General features: G+C 38.1%; 1 protein-coding gene across 1 annotated transcript; it reads left to right on the plus strand.

Moving 5' to 3' along the window:
- The first annotated feature begins 1,139 nt into the window (after positions 1 to 1,139).
- PPIG (peptidylprolyl isomerase G (cyclophilin G)) lies at positions 1,140 to 20,473 on the plus strand. Its single transcript, XM_010023168.1, has 12 exons — positions 1,140 to 1,222; positions 1,329 to 1,403; positions 3,566 to 3,673; positions 4,183 to 4,227; positions 5,845 to 5,932; positions 7,030 to 7,059; positions 7,149 to 7,288; positions 16,113 to 16,317; positions 17,356 to 17,523; positions 18,043 to 18,127; positions 18,923 to 19,059; positions 19,360 to 20,473. Exons 1-12 carry the CDS (start codon positions 1,162 to 1,164, stop codon positions 20,471 to 20,473), a joined length of 2,256 nt encoding a protein of 751 aa, XP_010021470.1. The 5' UTR covers positions 1,140 to 1,161.
- Positions 20,474 to 23,688: the final 3,215 nt, after the last annotated feature.

Genomic DNA, 23,688 nt, shown 5'->3' on the forward strand with positions numbered 1-23,688 from the left:
CTAACCTGTGTCCCTAAGCACCACATCTACACATCTTTTAAATACTTCCAGGAATGATAACTCAAATAAGGAAAAAAAACAATAAAAGGCCAAAATAATTTCACTCAACAGTAACTGGAAGAGTGTATTTTTTTTTAATGTAGAATGGTTTCGTTCCTAATTAGAGCAGCTCCTGATAACTGCAGTGATAAGAATCCAGGAAATGTATTCCTAAGAAATTGAATGCTTAAGTCTTAACATATGTTGATTTATCGAGTTGTAACCATCGTAAGTTATTTTCCACTCTTAGACCATTCTCTGTGGCAAAAGTTCTGGTATTTCTGAAAGTACGCCTACTTGACTTGTGCAATTGCTATTTGCCTACAACAGTTCACTATCCTGGGCTGTTTGCCTTTCTGTGCTTTAGACAAGCCTTACTTTCACTCTTGAGCAGCTGGAGTTCATGGCCCAGGTAATTAATAGTAACTGAGACGAACTGAACTGGCTTGCGGACTGCAACAGCTCATGTATTTCTGAGGAGAAGAGGCCTGACCTGAAGCTGGTAACCCTGACCAGAGGGGTGGGTTGGCATGTGGACGTGGCAGCCTCCTCAGCCACTAACAGTGAGCCTAACAGAAACTGCAAATTAGTATTTTTAAAACAGGCAATTGCAAAAAGTTGTTTGAGAGCACTCAAACAAGCTGTTTGGTCTCAAAGCTGTTGGCTTGTTTGGTTTTTTTTTTCTCTCCCTCCATTTTTTTCCTCTCTAATGCTTATTTTATCTAGGATATAGAATTCCAGGAGCAGGCAGCTTAGGTGATTACCTATATACTGTCTGGATAGCAAGATGTCAAGCTTTATGGTCTCTGTATTTTAGAGTATCTTTCTGGTTTGTACTTCCTTATCTGAAGTATAGCACTCAAGTTCAATACTATTGCAGCAAACACAATCCAAGGAACTCATTAGGGTCTGCAAAACATGGAAATGACTGAAAATACTTCATGTTTTATGAACCTTTAAAAATACTTAGGTTTGCTCTCTTTTTTTTTTTCTTAAAGTTTTGCTTTTTTGCACGTTTTGTCGTCATTGTAAGTCAATGTAGAAGATTTTACACAGTTTCACTATACAATAGGAAGAACTAAATTTATTTCTCTCACTTGCAGTATTTAAACTTCTGAAGCCATGGGAGTAAAGGTCCAGAGGCCTCGTTGCTTTTTTGACATAGCCATCAACAATGTACCTGGTAAGAAAATTAAAATACCCATTCAGTAACATGATATTCATACAACATACATAAGAGTAGTACAAGAGTTAGTTACATAAAATATATGGCTTTTTTTTTTTCCTAGCTGGAAGAGTGGTCTTTGAACTGTTTTCAGATGTGTGTCCAAAGACGTGTGAAAATTTTCGCTGCCTTTGCACAGGTTTGTAGATTTTAAATTTATATGTCATTTCCAGTGTAATACCTGTTAGCTAGTTTGATGTCTGTTACTTTTTCAGACACTTTCTTACATGCAAAATAAGTACATAAAACATTGATTCTTGGTGTCTCTGGAGATTTATCTGATTTCTCAAATATATCTGATGTAGAATCAAAGCAGTTGTAGCTTTGGCTTAGTATGTTGCAGGGACTGTATACTAATCAACTTTAAATACAGACACAGTAAGCTGATTTTCTGTTACTAGCATAGATATTGCTGTTCACATTATATAACATCATCCAGTCTTGAAAGTTAGCCAGTAAGAGGTCAACCATGCAGACTTACTTTTCAGTCTTATGATCCCTTGAGGTGTTTGACAGTATTTGCTGGCATTCGTTAGTATTTTTTTCCCCTTAATTTTAATTTGTTGATGGAGGCTGGTGATATCCACTCCTATTGAAATTCAGATTCTTTTTTTGAGTATAATACTGAGAAGATTCTACCCTGAAAATATTTCTAAACAGAATTACTGTCCTCTGGACTGCATGCTTTTGTTGAAAATGCTGGCAGTTTAGCAAGACTTAAATTTATTATCACAAGAATAATTCTGTGAATACACAAATAGCGTACATGCTTTCTGTCTTCAGCATTTTCTGCTTCCTTTCCTTCCAGCTCTGTTGTTTTTCAGGTCAAGGTTCTATAGCTGTTAGTACTAAAATCACTCAGCAGTACTAATATTATCTGAATCAGGTGTGGGTGCATGATTATGTTCATGTCGAGTTAGCTAGAACACTTAGGGCACCATTCATATCTGCAGGAATGTAGGTATTTACCTGATCTGATATGAGGTTTACTGGCACAAGATCAGGTCATCAAAATTTGTTAATGAATTTGAACCTTAAAGTGGTTCTTCGTAATAGCTCAGAGTATGTTATTATGTGATCATGGCATTCTTGATCGGCCCAAAAGTCAGATTTATTGCATAAAGGTGCTACTGCTTTACACTTTTTACTTGAAGTCTTTCAACAGCATTTTGGGTGAGGAAAGAGTACTCCTGAGTTCATACTTAGTTGCTGACGTTCAAAATCAAAGTCAGATGAACTACTTTTCTGCTTTAACATATTTAAGAATAGTCAGGAAAATATGTGGGCTGATTGTTTATGGTATTTATCATGAGAAAATTAATTAAAATTTTGATTTTGTCTTACTCATTTTTTTTCAGGCAGTTTTGATCCTTGTTTTAAGACAGCAGGTACTTTTCAACAGCTCTGTGTTTTCCTGGCATACCTGTGTTAGACATATGCCAAGTTAGTCAAAAGATACAGCTTCACATTTGTCAAAGTTCCTCTCAAAAGAGTTTTTTCTAGCTGGTCAGATCCATATGGAGGTAGCAGTCTGTTACAGATAAGTTCAGAGGCAACTGCCCTTCACAAAAGCTGACAGTTAAGTTAATAAGAGCTGTAAGAGCATCCCAGCACTTTGCCAGCACTGAGGGGAAGAGATTCTTTTCCTTCCAACATACACCACTGATTACTATTACCTTGAGGTGGCTCTGCCATTCACAGGACCCACCATGAGCCATTCATTCATCTTGCCAGTTCAGCAGAGACCTTTTCTATTTAAGGGTAGCAGAGAAATTAGTGTTGTAGCTGAAGCAGAGTTTGCTTTCGGGTCTTGAGCACCAGAGCTGACATAAGGAAAGGAGATGACAGTTGTAATCATGAGTGAGGGTGGGAAATGAGATTCCTTTTTCTTCCCCCTGCCTCTTTGTTTTTGTTATGAGCTTTTATGGTACTTTAACCATGCCATGTTATAACTGAAGATCTGAGTGTTTCTTGCATGTTTCTGGGCAATGCCAGTTATTTTAAACCTGAACTAGCTGTTTAATTTCAGTCCATCTGCATGGAAGAGACCAGAGTTGAATACTAACATGAGTAAGGATTTCTTCTGGTATAACTGTAGAGACAGAAGGTAGCTTCTGCTCTGCTTTCTTAAATGCTAGTTTCTTACTGATATTGCAGGTGTGTGTCTGCCTCACAAGGTAATTTTTTAGAGCTTGGTAGATGATTTTGACTAAGTGCTTACTTAAGTAGCACTTTTTTGTATTGGAAGTTCTACAGGTACCAAGAGTAATTTTGGGTTTTGTTCCTCCTCTTTTCCTTCAGGTGAAAAGGGTACAGGAAAATCCACCCAAAAGCCATTGCATTACAAAAGTTGTCTGTTTCACAGGGTTGTGAAAGATTTTATGATCCAAGGAGGTGACTTCAGTGAAGGTATGGTGTGAATCTCTGGAGAAAACTTTAGTGCTTATGTAATAGAATATTGCAGGAGTTCTGTGTAGCATCATTTACTTATGTTAATTGTTCTGTGATTCAGTTGTTATTTTTTCCTTTTTTCTGCATAAGAACTTTAACATGAAAACTTAATAAACTTCTGTAAATTTACACACATGTGCACACACTTACTGCTCAGTTATTTTGTTACACAGAGTAGTACGTATTCTACTGAAAGGTTTAAATATGATGGTAAAATATCTGCTGCTGGGAAATTGGGAAAAAAAAGAGGAGACTAGCAGAATACAGGGGAGAATGCCACCTTGGTTTTCAAGTTTGCTTTGGGACTGCAAAGATGTGTCTTGGGTCATCTTTGCATATCTTGGAGAATAATGTCACTGACTTGGATGCAGTTGGATCAGTATTTTGTATTATGGAGCACCTTCCACATAACTTGACTTTCTTAATCGCTACTTGAAGTTGTAACTAATTTTTTTTTCTCCTTCAAGGAAATGGCAGGGGAGGAGAATCCATCTACGGTGGCTTTTTTGAAGGTGAGTTTTATCAGTCAGCTCTATTTTGGTGTTACTATAAGCAATCACTTTTACAGTCTATAGTCTCTTTTCCATAAACCTGAACTCCATTGTTTTTGTTAAGATTTTGTTTGATCGTGGAGGTCTTTGACTCCTCGTCAAAGTCACTAACCATTGACTGTCCAGTTTAGGTTATTTTATTTTACTTTTAAGATATGAACCTTTTAATTAAGGAAAAATTAAAACCAAGCTCTTTTGTGTTTGCCCATTTTACCAGATTCACTTTTTTTTTAACTGTTTTTAAACATACGCTTTTGTCTTGAGCAGCTAGCTAAAAGTTGAGGATTGTCTTTCCTTTAGTGAAAGGAGAAGGACATGATGGAATCGGGTTCCTTGCAAATGTTTATTTTCCAAGAGGAATTAGTTATAGAGGCCAGCAGTTTTCTCAGTCCTTTTTCAGACAGTGTTGCAGAAGAATTCCTTCTTTTGCACTCCACTGTGTTTGTCCAGAACATACTGAAGCATCTCTGTGTTTCGTGGAGCAGTTTATGTATTAGACCTAACCCCATGTGATGGCTAGCTGCCACTGGCAGGGGGGGGTTTGCTCCCCCCTCATCCCTGCCATTTTTCTTTTAACATTGGTGGCAGGAGTGGTTATGCTCCTCCCTCATCCCTGCCATTTTTCTTTTAACATTGGTTCTTGTCTGAGATTGCAGCAAACAAGCAAAAGAATTATTCACTATTTTAGTAGGGCCAAGCTGCAAGTTTGTATCAGATCTTGAGTTGAATCAACAGTTTGCAACTGTCAAAAGAGGAAGGAGGTCTGACCTTGCATTGACTCTTATTCAGATCAAACTTTCAGGTGATTCAACTTGCTAAAATGCCCAAAGGCTATTGCAGGGAAAAAAAAAAGTTGTCTTTATTTCCATATTAGTGAGTGGCCCCAGTTCAGTCATTTGGCAAGCATCAGAACTGATACAAATGAGTAGCTAGGTTTGAGGAAATGCATGGGTGGGAGAGATGGAAGAGGGAGCAAAACCTCTACCTGCATTTTGGCAGTTGCAAGCTGGCTGGTCACCTCATCCACAGTTTGAAAATGAATTCATGGGAGTTTTTGCTTTTGTCGACCCTTTAACCAACTCACTATAGGATTAGATTGACACAATGCTGTGCCAGATAGCAATTGTACAGGTGACTGAAGAGAGAGTGGGACTGTCCCTTTCGCTTCCAGTGACACAGTGTATTGTGAAACCATGAAACCATAGCCTTACAGGTAGCATACTTTGATTCTTTGTTAATGCTTGCTCCTGCCATCTGTACCTGTACAACATTGAGTCAACTTCCTCTGTCAAAGCAGCCTTTATGCTGTTTTGGGAAAGGAGAGAGAGAGGATAATTTCCTGCAGATAGTTATTTTCTTAATGGCCAGCTTGGCAAGTTCATCCGTGTGTCTGACAAACAGAAGTTGTTTGGGATTGCTATCAAACTGGATATCCATGTGTATTAAAAATAATAAAACAACAGAACTGCCTGAAAATGAGGGGTTTTTTAGTTGTTAATAAGGATGAGTATACTTAAATTATAGCATTTATCTAAGCATATGTGGTATATTTAAAGTAACTGAACACACTTTCTTCAGATGAAAGCTTTGCTGTAAAGCACAACAAAGAATTTCTTCTTTCAATGGCCAACCGGGGGAAAGATACAAATGGTTCACAGTTCTTTATGTAAGTATTGTGCTGTCCTGAGATGTGTGTGTGGTTTGCCATTTGTAAGCTGCAAAGGTAATCTTTTTAAATATTGAAGACTAGATCCTTTGCAAATCCAAAGTTGATGTTTTTTCACAGAGTTGCATGGAAATAATCATTTTCCTAAGACACTGTTTAGGGAGCCTGACAATTTTTATAACTTTTGTGTTCAGTGCTTATTATCTGTGCAGAAGACCTTTTGGTAATTTTCAGCAGCTGTGTTCTGACTTGGGCAATAAAGCAAGCCTGGTAGTTCCTTATAGAATTCTTACCGCTTTCTTCTAGTACATGTTGTCTGGAAGAAGGCAAGACAGCTCTGGGGGCTCTCAAAAGCAGCAGAGGTTTGGGGTTTTTTTGGTCACAAAATAACTTTGCAGCGCAGTCTTATTTACATTTAAAACTTGAATTCTTAAAATACATTGCAGTAAACCAATTTATTTACAGAAGACAGTCTTGAAATATATCACTTTTACTCATGTTTCATACTTCAATTAAATGGTGAGTTGCGATGTCACTAATGGATGGCCGTTAGACCATTATTTGGGATTTCTGACTGGTCATTGCTGTAATTATCCCAGATTTTTTACTTCTGCCATGGCTGACATTGGTATCTCTTAGGGCTAATACAGGGGAAAGCTGAGAGAAACTCACTTCTACTTCAGAGTTAAATGATCTGTACATGCAGATTTTTTCTTCCTCCTTTGATTTCGGATTAATTTTTAATGTATACAAGGTTATTTGCAGTTTTCCTGTTCTGAGGCAGTTGCCTTAATTTTTATCTGTTCTTGGTGTTATTTATACCATTTAATAAATAGAATACTTATCCTGTATGAGGATGCTGTCTAAGAAGTTGTGTGCTTTTGTTCAGTAAATGTGATATTCAAAGTAATGAATAGAACAGGTAGTTTAATATATAGAACATGAAATACTTTTAACTGCACACAGAATAATATATATTGGTTTTTATTAGTTCACTCAAGCTTTCATCTTCATATGTGTATATGACATGATTCAAATGCTGACTGCTTTCCACTAATACTGACTTTGTTTTTCTCTTCAAAATCTGGAAACAACAGAACAACTAAACCTACACCTCACTTAGATGGGTAAATATCTCTTACCTCCTTCCTACATTTGTTTGGGAACTGCCTTGAGAAAATGAAGTGCTAATAATTCTTTTGTTTAAATTCTTCAGACATCATGTTGTTTTTGGACAAGTCATCTCAGGTCAAGAAGTTGTGAGAGAAATAGAAAACCAGAAAACAGATGCATCTAGTAAACCATATGCTGAAGTACGCATACTGAGTTGTGGAGAGTTAATTCCAAAATCCAAAGGTAAAGTTGATGTGTACATTTTACACAGATGCAGGCAGTGAGGTAATTTTGCTCGTTTTCTTCTCTGATGGTTACTTATAAAAATACTCAGAAACTTACTTGTGATGGATGGTGGGGCAGTTGGTGAAATTTGCAGTACAGTTTGTCTTCTAAAAATCCTAATTGATGCATCAACTTGTGTTGATTAAAGAAACATTCTGTGTGCTTTCTTTTAAAGCTGCTTCTGCTTTGGATTTCCTTATAGTAGCTAAATTTTAGTACAAAGCTGGCAAGCACTTGTCGCATGGAAAGTAGGTTGCCGTGTTAAGGTTGATGGCAGTCTGACTATTTGATAACTGCTGGGTTTTTTGGAGGTATTGAACTTACTTCAAGTTTCCTCCAGGTAAATCTTCAGAACAGGCACTGAAGAATAGAAAAGCCTGGAATTACCTTTCAGCAGATAATCCTTTTTAAATTATTGTGAACTATATTCTTAAGCAGGATTATGACAGTACCTGTTTTTCTTTCTGGAAGGGATGCCCTGCTGTGCCATTTTAGAACCAAACATGGTATTGGAGATTGGGTTCTGCTTCTTTTGCAAAATGAGGCTCAGTCTAAGATGTTGGTGTCACTCTGGAGAATCTCATTAGAGGAAATCCAGGATGCATGTTTGGTAGGACCAGTGATAGGGATCATGTTTTTTCATTCATAGCATCTTCTGCTAATACATACTGTGAAGGGTTGCATCAGGGATATTGAAGGTCAAGAGAATAATAGTTGTTCTTTTGGCCTAGGGAAAATACAAGCATTCAAACTTGAACTTCTTAGTTTTTCCTCTCCTTTTTGATGAAGTTCTGTGTTTACCTGCTGTGATGTCTAGTAGAATGACTTTGGAGTCTGAGGTGATCTTTTCAATACCTCAGAATTCCAAGCAAAATATCTTAGGGCTTCTGACTTCTCAAAGCTTCTAGAACTTCTCCGATGAACTCGTAAGTCATCTTGTGTGTTAGGACATAATTTTGTTTCTCTGGACAGTACTCAGAAGTATGGTATCTGTTAGAAAATGCACAGATGGCATAGATTAGAAAATAAACCAGTACAGGTGTAGAATGGGTGAAGCTAGTGGGTGAGATACCCACTCTGTATACATGTCTTCCTTGGTTTTCCACACTCCATTTTTAGTCCACTCCGGAACACTTGAAATCAAATGACTAAGTTTTGGCACTGAGCAGTCTGATGACTTAAAGCCATTAGGCAGGGCTTTAAAGTACATGTCATTGAAAGAGTGAATAAAATGAATACAAAATGTTTTTGGGTTGGTCTTTTTTTTCCTTTAACTTCTCCTAAAAGAGAACAGGCTTCTGACTGCCGGGTCCTACCCTTTTTCTTATGTCTTGGTGAGATTCTGTACGTTCTGCTTCCTGTAGCTGTTCGGTGTGCCACGGAGGGAAATTGATGCCAGGGCAATGGGATAGCCCTCTTGGCTCACTATAAGGCACCCTACTAGATAATGGTGGGCAGCAGGAGTATTTGGAGATCAAGAGGCCTTAGGTGCCAGGATCGGGCAGATGGAGAGCAGAGGTGAGAGTGAGGGGATGTGGGCCCTAATGGGCACTAATGCAGAGCCAGCCTGATTACAGTGCTGCCTTACAGACTGTGATGGTGGATCCTGGTGAGTGGAGTATCCTGCTGTTGGCAGGGAAGGACTGTCTGAGGACCTGCAAAGGCAAATGTGCTGCTGCTGTGAGGGTTAATAGCATGACTGGAACTGTTTGGTAAGTGCACAACATGGAACCACTGCTGAGCTGTGCTGACCTAAGGCAGTGGAGGTAGGAGGAACAGTTGTCATCACATCAACAGTAGGCTTGCCAAGCTGCAGTCCAAAGCTGACAGGTGGAGCAGGAGAGGCCCTTGTGTCTGTCAATATATGGTAGAGGCCAGGGAATCCAGGTAGGAGATGCAGTTTCTGGAGGCAAGCAGTGTCATTGAAGATAGGCAACAGGGAGTCATCTAATAGTGGAACTGTTTGTAGCGCATTACTCTGGGAGGCAAAAGGGAGCTGATACTGTGAAATACGAGGCAGTTACCAGAGGAGGCTGCTTCTAAGAATATGCTGTTAAGACAAAGGTGTAAGGAGATTGCCAGTAATGGAAGTATAATGGTGAATTTCTGTGGGAGGGTACATTATGATAGAAAGGGAGGCTTAAACTGAAATATTTATTGTATGAGCTTGTCTGGTAGGCAACATGAAGAAATTTGACAAATCTTTATGAAATGCAAATAGAACTGATACTTCTTGTGTTTAGCACGCAAGCCAATATAATCAGTAGAAGGTAGGTGCTTGGTATGAATGTTTCTTAGGTTAAAGTTGAGGAAAGGCAATTGGATTTTTGGGTGTCATGATGAATATCCAGATGAAGTGCTTTATGAAGGAAGCAAATCTTATCACTTTTTACAGAAGAATTGGATTTATTTAGGACTTGTCTGAGCTAATTTACTGGATGTGATGAGTTGAATAATACAGCAGTCACAATTAAAAATATTGCAGAGACCTAGATCAGAAGCTTTCACCTGGGATTTGAGAGGATGATCAACTAGAAAAGTGAAATGTTTGCCATCTTCCCCCCTGCCTTTTATTCTTCCCTTTTCTTTTTGTTCCTTAAAGTTGAAGGAGTTAGTAAAAATGAATGAGAGAAGCAAAATTATAGAAGAGTGATTTCTTTGGCAGTGATGCTATTGTTAGAAAATCTTGAAAGTTCCAGGGAAAATACTGAAAACTGGGGAAAAGGTGGAGGGGAATAAAAGAAGAAAGCTAAGTGTAAAGCAGGTATTTAGAAAGGTCATTATGGACTAGATAAACCAGTGCAAGTCTCAAGAAAAACTGTGGAGCAAGTAATACAATATTAACTTTCTTAAAGAAAAACAGGAGTTTGATACTGATAGACAAAGTTTTTCAGAAGGGGGTTTAGTCAAACAGGCCTGGCTGCATTGTTTGAGAACATGACTTATTTAATCAAAGGTATCTGGGATGTTTTCAAGAATGTAAGACACTGACAGACTGGTTCAAATACAGACAAGGAAATTAAATGGTTTTGTGCATTAGGCAGTTTTTAACAAGAGCTTGTAATGAAGATTCTCATGAAAAGTGTATTGCTGGGGGTCTATGCACAGAGCAGCACTAGACTTGATTCATGGTCTTTGTTGATGTTGTAGATGTCCCTGTAGAATCGCTGCTCATACAAGTCTGCTTTCTGCAATTAAGGCAGATGGTGGCTGCTTCATAATTCATCGAAGAACAATGTTGTAATTAGGTCATTCTGTTAGTATTTTTTTCCTTAAAAAAAGTATCAGTACAAATTCTCAAGCACTAGACAGTACAAAATGACACATTTAGGAATCATGAAATGCCTATGGAATAAGAGCAGTTTTGGAAAGTGGTGATTCTGGTAAGTTGCATCTTACCTAGACTTTTGATTTGCATATCCTCCCTTTCCTCTTTTCTTACCCATTCAAACCCTAGAGTACTCATTTCTTCTGCAAGCTTGTTACACATTGTTGTTAGCCCCCTTTCCACAAGATGGTTGCTACGAAAAGTTGGTTGTTTCAGACTTTTCTGTTCCAGATTATTATTTTTTTCCTCCTAGTGAACTGGCAATGAGGTATAAACTGGTTTGGCTTTAGTCAAAACTGTTCAAATACTTTTTTCCTTCTTCTTCTCCCTCCCCCCGTTTTTTCTTTCCTCTGCTGTTGCAGTTTTGTGACAGGTTGCTTGTCCAGGGTGTTTTTGATACAGGACCCCTCACAGTAACAGTGTCATCTGATCAACAGGGATCAAGAATAGCAGTATTCCCTGCTTGATTACTGTGTATAATTTTCATTGTAAGATACAGTTGGTCCTTAATCAAGCAGTGAAAGACATAATAGGATCCTGTGGCAAATAATTGAAACAAGATGCATGTGAAGTAAAAAAAAAAAAGACCTGATAGTCTGAAGAGCACCATAATTAAATGGGGAAAAATTATCAGGGAGAATACCTGTCTAAATGTCCTGAACTAAAGGCACCCTCTTTTTGGAGACTGCTGTAGGCCTACACAGGTTATTGGACTCGATGTAAAGTAACTATTTGAGTGTCACTGCTGTGACTTGCAAGATGACATCATCTGTTCTGACTTTAGTGCCTGAGCCTGCCTGCTTTCTGGCCAGGTCATTTCTTCATTTCAAGTCCAGGAGTCTGGTATCATGGGGCTAACTTAAGACTTGCTACAGATCACAACAAGCTGAAATGTGGAGAGTGCTTGGCTGTGCCATGCAGCGTGATCATGTAATTCATGAAGTCTGAGAAATACTATAGGTCACAGTGAATGAAGTAGGAAGCAGTGTATCTGTTTCAGATGTGGTCATAAGTTGAAACCTGATCCTGAAGGTAATGAACTGGAACACTTGGACTGTAAATAGAAGTCTCTTTCTTTCTTGCTGACCTTCATGCTGCAGGATTGGTTTCATTTATTGTGGTCTGTGATTGGCCAGCACCAGGTTGGTTCAGTATTCAAAATAGCATTTGCTGCTGGACAGAGTTAGTTAGATGTCACCAGAAAGTATATCTAAAACCTCTTGCCACATATTGGCAAGAGGATATTTGGGGAGAGACTTTTTAGCGGGGTCTGTTGTGGCAGGATAAGGGGTAATGGGTTTTAGCTAGAAGAGGGGAGATTCAGGCTGGATATGAGGAAAAAATTCTTTACAATGAGAGTGGTAAAACACTGGCACAGGTTGCCCAGACAGGTGGTAGATGCCCCATCGCTGGAGACATTTAGGGCCAGGCTGGATGTGATTCTGGGCCACCTGATTTAGTTGAAGATGTTCCTGCTTATTGCAGGGGGGTTGGATTGCATGATCTTTAGAGATCCCTTCCAGCCCAAGCTATTTTATGATTCTGTCTTTGTGTAAACAGTTCTGGCTTTTCGGTTGTTGGGGTTTTTGTTTTGGGTTTGTTGTTTGTTTTTTTTTTCCCCCTTGTTATGTCATTCCCTACCTGCCACATGATTTCCCAAATACATCTGTTACTGATGTTATTTGCCACATAGGAATCGCATTATGATTGTTGAGATAGTTGCTCACTAATTCACCTCCATTTCTATCTATTACTTACTTTAAAGTAGTAACTATAACATACCTAAACTTGTTACAACAGTGCAGATAAAACTGTCACAGGTAGGTTTTGACACCCTTAAAACAGATGCAGGAGGGATAAAATAACAGGAAATAACTACATTTATTGATGTCTTATTCAGTGATTCCTGAAACTGAGCTTGGAGACATCTTGTTTTGCCTGGAGACATGTGGAAAACAATATGGTGCAATATAGTGAGGTTTTTTGAGTGAGCCAAAACCAAAAGTGTTGAATAAATGGAGGTTGGAACTAGATGATCTTTAAGGTCCCTTCCAACCCTAACCATTCTATGATTAGCTTTCATTACGGTTGTTGTAATGAAAACATTGGGATAATACTGAAGGCTGCTGGTAGATCTAGAACATCAGTGTATCACATTCTACAGGCAGAAGGTGTTCTGGGCAGAACATGGTAGATGAGAAGATGGATTGATGGGAATAGAATATGACAGCTGCATATATTTGAATTCACTGTTTAACATTCAGTAACAATATGCAGAACAAAAGTTAGTATTAAGAGATGATGCTATGAATGAAAGCATAACTGTTGCTTTTCTGAGAAATTACAATTCTTCCATTAGGAGCCCACAGTTGTCCATCTCTGCAGTGGTGTAATACATCCACTGTATTATAACTGCTACTCTAAAGCATACCCAGTTATGTCCATTTTCCAAAAGGCAACATGAAGTTCTCACAGCATATCACCAGTCACAGAGAAGCTGCCTGAAGTGCAACTAGAAGTGTGTTCTGGGCAACCATGGATCTGTTCTCGCTGATTTTTATCATTCTATCCCAAATGAGAATGGTTTTTCCCATGAAAAGTTCGTAGGAAGCACTAGCTTATTGTTACAAATAGTGCATCTCTAGTGCTCCATCCTTGGCAGTGTTCAAGGCCAGGTTGGACAGAGCCTTGGGTGACATGGTTTAGTGCGAGTTGTCCCTGCCCATGGCAGGGGGGTTGGAACTAGATGATCCTAAGCCTAACCATCCTGTGATTCTGAGTATTAGAAGACTAATTATCTAATATTCATTATCCCCAAGACACATTTTTCTTCTATTGCTAACTCCCAAGAGTCAGTCAGCTTGGTAATACCTGCTAAGCAGGTGGAGAATCTAATACTGATAATTCAAAAAATGGATACGCTGTTACATTAAACAGCCACTTAGATTTTCAGAAGGGCAGTTACCAGATGTATTCTTCATAGAAGTGTTTCTACTGACTGAAGTTCTCTACATGAGTATCACCTTTTGGGTTTTTTTGCCTTCAGACATCTAATCTGCTTATGTAGAATTAAAAGAATCCATTTTCCAAATAACTGTATGCTAGAAGTTGAGTAACTGTTAATATATACTACTCAGTAGTTGGTACTGCTACCACTTTAACTTCTGGAAACCTGTAAGCGTGGTATATGCTTAGAGATTGGTAGCAGGGAATTCTGAAGTGGAGTTTTTCTTCCATATGTACAAAATCAAGGCTGTTAGTAAGTAAAAAACCTGGTTAATAACCTGTATTCTTTGAAGTTCCGGAAGTCTTCTTCTGTTCTGACACTGGAGTTGTTGTAATACCCAGGAGGGCTTGCTTTCTGTAGAGCAAGGGCAAAAATCATGTAACAGAATCATAACATTTTTACTTTTTTTTTTTTTCTTACAGGAGTTTTTCTTGTTTCTTGCCTTAATTGTTTCATAACAATGACTGATACACAATAGCTAAATTCAGATTGCATCATCTGACTGGGCACAAGCGGAAACCAACAGAAGAAATGCTTGGCTGGACTAAATAGTTTTAATTTCTCTGTCTTTAATAGAAAAGAAAAAGGTTAGGCTGTTAAGGGAGACATCTCTATGTTTTCTGCTATGTGAAAACATTGTGTTCTCTGAATCGTTTTCAGATGCAGACAGGCTGTGTAGTCATAATCCTGTCTTTGGTGCCTAATGTGTTTTCCCTTAGCTGTTTTGTGCAGATGAAGTGCAGGGGGTTGCATTTAAATTGCTTGCATGTTGACGTAGCTCAGATACTATCTCAGTAAACCTTGAATTCTTTGGATAGAGCAAGCTATTAAAAGCTTTGCAAAAGACTAATAGTTTAAGTTAGGATTCATACATGACTTTAAAATTCATTTCTGTCTCTGATCTGAAGCCTGTTCTGAAGTCTTAACAAGTGTTCTCCTAAAATATGGATTGTTTGCTGTGAGGAGGAAACAAGCTGTGCCAGGGGAGGTTTAGATTGGATATTAGGAAAAATTTCTTCACAGACAAGGCAATCAGGTGTTGGAGCAGGCTGCCCAGTAAAAGTGGTGGAATCACTGTCCCTGGAAGTGTTCAAAAACCATGTAGATGAAGCCCTCAGTGACATGGTTTAGTTAGTGGTGGACTTGGCAGTCCTGGGGTAGTGTTTGGACTTGGTGATCTTAAAGGTCTTTTCCAACCTAGCTGATTCTGTGATTCTATGACATCAGTATTTATTTTTTGTATATTTTTCTTCTGTTTAATGGTGAAGGTTCTATTTCTTCTGTCTGTGGCTGTAGAATGTTGTGTAGTGGATGATGAGCTATCTTTGCGATTTGCAATGGCAAAGCAAAATGATCTTTGATGCTAATTAGAAAAGTCAACTACAGCAGTCTGAAGTCAGCCAGTGTTCTTTTCTGGATTTTCTGGATAAAGCTTTTTAATTTTCTGGACAATAACCTGGTACAAATTTCATAACACATTTCAAGAGTATTCATATCATTTAACTGATTTACCAGAAGCATCATAACTCAGAAGCCTAGAATTCCTTTAATAAAGTTTTATAGTGCCCTTTTTTACTGTATATATTTTTTCAAATTCCTGTGGCTCTGAAATAATACCTATATCACTTCTAATAGTTTAAGTAGGGCTCACATCAGTTAAAGGGCATAAAAAGCTGAGTGCTTGGATTATTTCCAGTCAGACAAGTACCAGATTGCCAGTAAATTGCTGATTTGCAGCTCCAGCAGCCACATGAGAAATGGTGAACTGTGTAATTAAGGACTAGTCTGCTCTTTAGCAGGGTTCCTTTGCATACCAGATGGTTAGTAAGTTAGAAAATAAATCCACACACAGCTCCCCCCTACCAAACCATCAAAAAACCCAACCACAATGCATGATGAGCCGGAGGATTAGGACTGTTCTCTGAGCATGGTTTCACTTAGCAGGAAAGTTGGTTATTTGAATCTTCCCTCTAAGCTAAATTCAATGAATAATCAATTTAGTCCATGCCACTTATTTTCTGTTTCAAAACTTGTCTTGTTTGTGATCTGAATAGATTTTATATGATGTCAGGTTAAACCTAAAGCCAAAGAATTATTTTATTTTCTTTTTTAATAAACACCTTGCAGATTTTAAGTAATTCTTCATGTGTAGCTTATGTTGCACAGAACATCATCTGAAAACTTACACAGTTCTACAAGTTCTTGACAGTATAAATTTGATATTTTAGAGCTTCGTAAATACAAAATGTTGGAAATTTCTTATTTATTTCTAGACATACCCTTTATTGTACTTGGGGAAAACAGTGTTTTCTCCAAAACTTCCATTTGTTCTTAAGTATTTTGATGAAGTTGTCTCATGACGCAATTACAAGAATCTCGGGCAGATACTAGATGAGTTGATTTTCCTGCTCGGTATTAAGATGTGTCTTTGCTATTCTGACTTAAAGCCAAGAAAGAAGAAAAGAAAAGGCACAAGTCATCTTCCTCATCTAGTGACTCGGAAAGTTCAAGTGATTCAGAATCCTCTTCTGATTCATCATCGGATTCTGAGAGTGCTTCAGAAGAGAAGTCTAAAAAACGAAAAAAGAAACAAAAGAAAAATTCCAAGAAACATAAGAAAGAAAAGAAAAAGAGAAAGAAAAGCAAGAAAAGGTAAATTCTGAGATTTTTTTTTAAGTTTTGCTCTCTTAAATGTACACCATATGTTACCATGTTCTTGGCCTATCACTGCAGAATAGTGTTCTGTAACTAATGAATTGGGTATTTTGAAGTTTGGGAGACAGTCGGTTTCCATATACAAGCTTAAATTTTTCTGACATGATGGTAAAGGAGCGTCCATATGCATACATGCTGCTGCTTGTAAAGGTGTGAACGAAAGGGCTAAGACTTACCATGTATTTGGCTTGAAAAGTTGCCGGAGTGCTTGGTTTGAAATAGATGGTGATAGCTTGCTTCTCTACATTCACTTCTATATGATACAATTTCAGTTATATGCAGTGGGACTTAGGAGAATGTAGTATGGAAAATTAAATGAGAAATGAATAAATGAACATCCCTAACAACGTTATTGTGGTCTGACATGCCTGAAGTCTTGCCATTTCACTGGAAAATGGTAAAACTCAAAAAGGCACTCTTGCTTCTGAAAATGTTATTTCTAATAGTTTTGTTTATAGTTAATGTGAGATGCAAGTTGTGTCAGTGCAAGTCATGTTTTTCTAAGGTAGCAGTACAACGTAAGACATGTTCACATAGGGCAGTTCTGTCTAAATGTTGTTTCAGTGGGTCTGAGCCCATTTCACGCAAGTTTTTTTACACCAGCTGCTTGGAATTACGGTAGTTTGTAGCCAGTTGTATGTGCTAGTGTAAAATCTGAATTTGACTCTCCTGATAGCGTTTTTGAAAGAAAAAAGCTGTATTTAGATAGAGAGTAAATGATGTTCCGTGTTGCACCATTGGAATTCACGGATTTTAAAATGTTGGTCAGAAATCTACTGCAGTTGTTTATTTTAGACCAAAGATGCCACAGGGGAGAAAAACGTTCCATTTGAAATAGCTCTGTTTCTTCAGTTCCTTTTGGTACCATTGTGTATTGAATTAAGAGAATTTCTGAATTATTTAAATTGATTGAAAGATCTTCCCTCATCCTAATAACTCATTTCAAGTATAATTTTTCTTTATACAAAAACAAAGCTCTTCCAGTGAAAGTGAAGATGAAAATGCTGAAGCACAGCCAGTGTCTACTGTCCGTCCTGAAGAAATTCCTCCTGTACCTGAAAACCGGTTCCTGATGAGGAAAAGTCCTCCTAAAGCAGATGAGAAAGAAAAAGAGAGGAAAAGCAGAGAGAAGGAAAGGGAAAGGTAACATACTATGTTTTGAATTTGGCTATGTTCTGAGAGTGACATTGGCAGGTTACTGGTTTATAGGACTCTAATGTTAAGTGAGTCTTTTCTCTATTAAACAGTTGTGAGCACTGCTGGATGAAAAAAGGATTTTTCAGTTTATTGGCAACTGTTGCCTTTGTCCTAGAACAGAGACTTAGTCTTTGAAAATGGTTTTAGTGAATGAAAAATTTGAAATGACCGATTCAAGAAAAAGGAAGATGCATTATGGTTTCTATTACAATTTATTAGAACTGTCCAATCTGAATCTATGAAGTCTTCTTTCAAAAATGGAAAAACCTGGAAATCTTGTAAAATATTTTGTGGTCACAGAACCTGAAGTTTTTACTGTGTGGCTGTTACTGTCTGCACTGATAATAAAAATGTGTATTTTCATTTAGTTTAATTTCTGAAGATGTTTTAAAATAGGGTTTTATTTTCTCTTTCCTACTTTCTTTGATGTCAATAACAATATAACTTTTTAAAAATTATTTTTAGTAATCTATCGAATTCACAGTCAACATACCAGAGGAGGCTGTTAGTGACCAGATCTGGAAGGAAAATAAAAGGAAGAGGACCAAGGGTAAATGTTTACAATCTGTTCCTCAGAATAAACAAGGTGGTAGCACGGTCTTACTGCTAGTGTTAGGAACCATTTTCATTAGGATGGCTGATGTAAAATAGAAAAGGTGCGTTGTAATTGATTTGGAGACTGAGGCTTGAAGGAAGACAACAAGGAAAGTTAAATTAATTTCCTGTTTGCATACTGGGTTTATTTGAAGGGGAACATTATTTGAACAAAAAAAATGCTTTCTTTGTATTACTGTAGTACTCTGTGCGATTTAGTGAATGGAATTAGCTCAAAAATGATTCTATTGGTCACCAGAACCAGTACAACATCAGTACCAGGAACGTATGGAAGACTTCTCCACCTTTTGGCACGGGGAGCTGTCAGATTGGTTCTTCTTATTCTGTGATGCCATATGTTACACACTACTTGTAGCAAATGTTTTTAGTAACAGAAGTCTCTATCCCTCAAATTTTAGTAAAAACCTTAAGAAAAGTGAAGTATTGTCTTTGTGTTGCTTGTCAAAGCAAAGGAGAATTTTCCTTCTTAGAAAAGCAATGGGAGAAGACCTCTGAGCAGAGTACAAAAATCAAAGTTACCTTTAGAACAGTTATTTGATCAGATATTTCATATTCCTGCTTTAGCTGAATGCCAAATGTATTTTTCAGTAAGTTTAATAATTTGCAATGTGAACTTGTTACATACGTGTGAAGTGTCATGGTAGGTGATATGTAGGGCTAAAAATCTTGCGCAGCTATCACACCATGTAAAACTCAAACTTACACCCAATTTTCTCTGTTTGCTTTCAAGCGTTACCGGACACCTTCCAGATCCAGGTCAAGAGATCGATTCCGACGCAGTGAAACTCCTCCACATTGGAGGCAAGAAATGCAAAGAGCTCAAAGAATGAGAGTATCTAGTGGAGAAAGATGGATAAAAGGGGACAAGTAAGATTCTTTCTTTCTGTAATATATACATTGAAATTTTTTTACATATTGAAAGTTAATACCTGTCATCTTAGATTTTCAATTATGGTTATTTCTGGGGAAAACCCCCCGAGGGTGCTGATTTGGTTATCCCATTATTTGTGTCCTATTTTAATCATGTCACTGTAAATACATAGTTATTGATATAGATGACCTAATGTGATTTAAGTTTCAGTTGTGGAAGTGTCTTGCTTCTGACCTAATTTTTCAGAGTGGAGAGGATTCAAAATATTTAAAATATCGTATCTTTTTCTCTCCAAGGAGTGAAATAAATGAAAACAGGAAAGATAATCAAAAAAGCCCAGGAAGAGGAAAAGAGAGAAAAATATCAGACCACAGACAAGCTTCTGAAAGCCCAAGCAGAAGAGGGGAAAGAGAGAAGAAAAAAGATCACAAATCCAGCAGTAAAGACAGGGAGACAAGAAGAAATTCAGAAAAAGATGACAAGCATAACAAAAGCAAGGCCAAGAAAAGAGCTAAATCTAGAAGCCATAGTAAAAGCCGAGAGAAATCAAAAAGTAAAGAAAGAGACTCGAAGCACAGTAGACATGATGAAAAGAGAGTAAGATCAAGAAGCAAAGAGAGAGACCATGAGAAAGGTAGAGAAAAACGCTATGATTCTAGAGGGAGGGATAAAGAAAGAAGTAGGAGCAAGGAGAGAAATAAAAGGGCAGGTTCACGAAGTAATGAACAAGACCATAGGAAGAGTAAAGACAGGGAGAAACGTAGGTCAAGAAGCAGAGAGCGTGAACATGCTAGAGGAAAACATAGTTCCAGCAGTAGAACAAGGGATCGAAGCAAAAGCCGAGATAGGGGTAGGAGAGGAAGATCAAGAAGCAGAGACAGAGATCGCAGCAGAAGTAAAGATTATTCAAGGAATAGAGATAGAGAAACAAGAAGAAGAGGAAGATCAAGAAGCAGAGAAAGGAGAGGTACACCAGATAGGTACAGAGGAAGAGAAAATAGGAGGAGGAGAGAATCAAGGAGCTCAGAGAGGGAGGAAAGTCAAAGCAGAAACAGGGAGAGGTACTCAAATAGAGAAAGTAGAAGCTCATATAAGAGGAATGATTCTGAAAGCCAAAGGAGGAGGCGTTCAAAAAGCCGTGAAAGTAGCAGTCCTGAATCCAGTAAAGATAAGAAGTCTAGTAGAGATCAGGATAGAAGTCCAGACTCAAAAAAGAGACCAAGTAGCAAAGAGAGAGAATCAAAAAGATCATATTCACGCAGCAGTAAAGAAAAGGAAAAGACCAGATCCTCAGCAGAAAAAGAAATAAACCAAAAATCAAAGAGTCAGGAAAGAGATCATGCCCCTAGTAAGGATAAAAAGTCTGACCACGAAACAAGTCCTGGAACAGATGACGACAGGCACGGATGAGTTTGTGGACTTAATGTTTCCATTGTCTCAAAGTTTTAGAGACATTTTGGGGAACGCCTTTTTTTAAGATGTGGACTTCAGTTTGGTCTTTTGATAATCTAAAACCTGGATCATTTGTACTGCTAAAGTTTTAATAAACTTGAAATGAAAAATGAATTACCTGTGTAATACAGTGTGCTGTGTTTTAAATATTTCACTGGTTTATGTATCCTTCTTGTGTGTTGGCAGCTAGAAAGGTTGTTTTTTACCTGATGAACTTAGTTTAGGACAAACAATGGCTGCCTGTGAAGAAGCTTAACCATGTGTGGGGAAGAAAGCTGCAAGTATACTACATGTCATCTTAAAGCTAGGAGGATGTTGCAAGGTGTTCATACTACTGTCGCTACGTCTGTATTTCAGTAGGTATAAATCCTAAGAAAAATAATTTATAGAGGAAAACTACATTGGTATTTTTGTAATCACGAGGTGAACTAATTTACTTAAATTTTCACTGTACTTCTGTCACTGCCAACAGTAGAATTAATTCAGGCTGTAAGGCAGTCATCTGTGCTTGGGAGTTATTTCTTTGTCCTAAACAAACAAACAAGTGTTTATCAGTGTAATTATTTTCCCTGTAACTTCCTCTTTCTGTTCCATGCTTCTTTGTTTGTCTGCTGCAGAAAATACAGCTCGGATGCTCCAGACTACCCTGCCTCAGTTGCTAATTAGTGGATGCACAGAGATGAAGCAGATTACCAGAATTCACAGTGGGTGTCAGAATAAGGAACAAGGCAATCCTTTCTACTCTTGCTGCTTCTTAGCAGTCCATGAGAAAACTACTGCAGTTCTCCAGTACCAGGGTTTGGGGTAGTTGAAGCAGAATTTCAAGTGGTGTTTTATGACAGGCTCTTAATTATTTTTAAAACAAAAATTTACTTTCCTCCCTGCATCTCCTCATTCTAAAGACTGTACTGTCAATTCGTCCTCATTCCCTACTACATGTATGTCTTCCTCAAACCAATTACCTCCCTTTCTGCCCCTAGGAACCACCTGTTTCTTTCTCATCTCCACATCTTCATATGAGAGAAGGAGACTGGACTGTCTTGCTACAGGAGTGCCCACATACATCACCAAAGAGCATCTGGGATGTGATGGCTTAACGTAGTGGTCTGAGAGGAGGATAGATTCGGTACAAACCCCAACACCTCTTTCAGTCCTTTGAACTAGTCATGCCAAAGGTTGGCAAATCTTGAAATTCCTCAAGAGAAGTGATGAGCATTAATGTAAAGCTGTGTGGAAGCAAAACAATGTTTTAACAGTTGATTTATATTTTTTTTGACAGATCTTTGAGAGTATGGCATAACCTGCTGTCCTTGTTATGAGTTGACGTTTTTGCTATATAACCCACTTTGTGAACAGTGTGTGTCTACAGCAGATTAGCAGAATTGCTGGAACTTGGCTTGATGTTGTGATCCAGGCAGTTGTCATTCTAAAGGAAAACAAATGGTTCTGTCTTGAAAGCAAAAGGAAATACCGTTTTGTGAACCACACAAGCAACCTTTTCAAGGGAAGAAAATGAGAAGTGCGTAGTGTTATTTTTTTAGCAGAATACTTAAGTGGAGCTGCTTTGACTGTCAACTTTTTCCTGTGTTTTAGTATGAATCTCACATTCCAGTGGTCATTTTACACAGAATGTGTGAAAATGTTTCCCAAGCCCACATGTGGATGGAGGATACAGCTGTTAGCTAAGACTGCTTATAGGAGTGACCCAAAGACTTGTATAGTGGGCCTGTTCTGTGTGAAGCTTTCTGAACTCTGTATGGAGAAGATGTAGTCCTACTGGGGGGACTGTAGCAAGAAAAAGCAAGTTAGGCTTAAAAGAACTGTATTGCAGGTTGGACAGAGACTTGCTTGGTACATTGATTTGGTCCTATGCATGCCATATGCTTCAGAGTCTCATTTAAAAGCTCTCTGTTGCAGCGTTCTTTCATTATTTTTATGGAGCTGACCCACAAGCAAACTGTTGCTGAAGAAGTATGTTTGCACTACTAATATTCTTGCCAATACCACTGAAGCTCATATAAGCATGCAAACAAATGCAGAATCCTTCAACTATATTGACTTCTGCAGAAGAGGGGAAAAAAGCAGTCAGCAATAAGGCAGTCCATAGGAATTGTTACAAAATAGTCTTTAATTCAAAATCTCAAAATGGAGGTTATATTCAATTGTAGTTTGCAGTTGTGTGTAGTTATTTCAAAAGATGCACTTGTATACCCCTTTATATTGACTTCTTTGTTACAGTTCTGAAAATTATTTGTACAAATTGAGCTCCAATTCTTTCATAACATGTTAAAAATTCATCTGAGTTGGTGTCACAAAGCTGATTTTCTTGGGTTTTAATGTACTTTGTGAGAAGTTGGTTATTTTTAATTGCACATGGTGGGATACACTTGATCTCTTGATGGTGCATGCCTTTGCCTGTATCATATTTGATGCTGAATTGTTTTAGTGCTGATCACTTTGTTTAAACTGAAACAAATAAGTGTAGTTGTGTTTGTCTCCCTTGTAAGAGGGAGGATTTACCAGATACGTGCTTGTTCTTGGAAATTGAGAATGCTGATAAAAATTTGGTGGGACTGAAGCACAATCCCACAGACATCCCAAGCACCAGTGAGCTCTTGCTGCCTGGTGAGGCAGTGACTGCTGCTCTGGCTGTCCAGGAACTGTTTCTTCCCTCTGTGGCAGAGCTTTCCTGTTCCTAGCTTCACAGTAACCACCTTGTGCTGTAGCCACAGTGTGGCTCAATGGCATGTTTGGCAGCTGTGTCACAGCTTGTTGGCTTTTGGCTTAGAGAACTGGACTAGAAGCATATTTAAAAGTAATACTGTTATGTGTACCAGAGGTAATCAAAACAATGCTTGTGGTCTTTCCTTCCAAATGTGAAAAATAGTACGTTTAGAGGACAGCCTTTTCTGCCAGTACCCTGGAACTGACCTTCTTCCAGAGAATTTGTGAACCTCAAGACTGAAAGTAAAATGAGAGCAGGGAGTATGGGGCTAACTTTGTAAGCATTTGTTTAAGTGTATGTACAGGCTTGATAAAATTTTCAATTAGACATGCATTCTCTGTTGTATTGACAATAGATACTGGCATTTGACTAGTACCATACAGCCTATGTATACATGGAATGCTGAATTTAGTATTGGCAGTAGCTTTCCAAACTTCAGCCGGAAGAG

The sequence above is a fragment of the Nestor notabilis genome, unplaced genomic scaffold (assembly GCF_000696875.1).
Source record: "Nestor notabilis isolate BGI_N333 unplaced genomic scaffold, ASM69687v1 scaffold10501, whole genome shotgun sequence".
Taxonomy (NCBI): Eukaryota; Metazoa; Chordata; class Aves; order Psittaciformes; family Psittacidae; genus Nestor; species Nestor notabilis.

What these genes read in the sequence shown, in the direction of transcription:
- PPIG (XM_010023168.1), top strand. Translation starts at nt 1,162, where the DNA reads ATGGGAGTAAAGGTCCAGAGGCCTCGTTGCTTTTTTGACATAGCCATC. An exon ending in AGAAAGAAAAGCAAGAAAAG is followed by an intron (nt 16,318 to 17,355) that starts GTAAATTCTGAG and finishes ACAAAAACAAAG; the next exon opens with CTCTTCCAGTGAAAGTGAAG. An exon ending in AGATGGATAAAAGGGGACAA is followed by an intron (nt 19,060 to 19,359) that starts GTAAGATTCTTT and finishes TTTCTCTCCAAG; the next exon opens with GAGTGAAATAAATGAAAACA.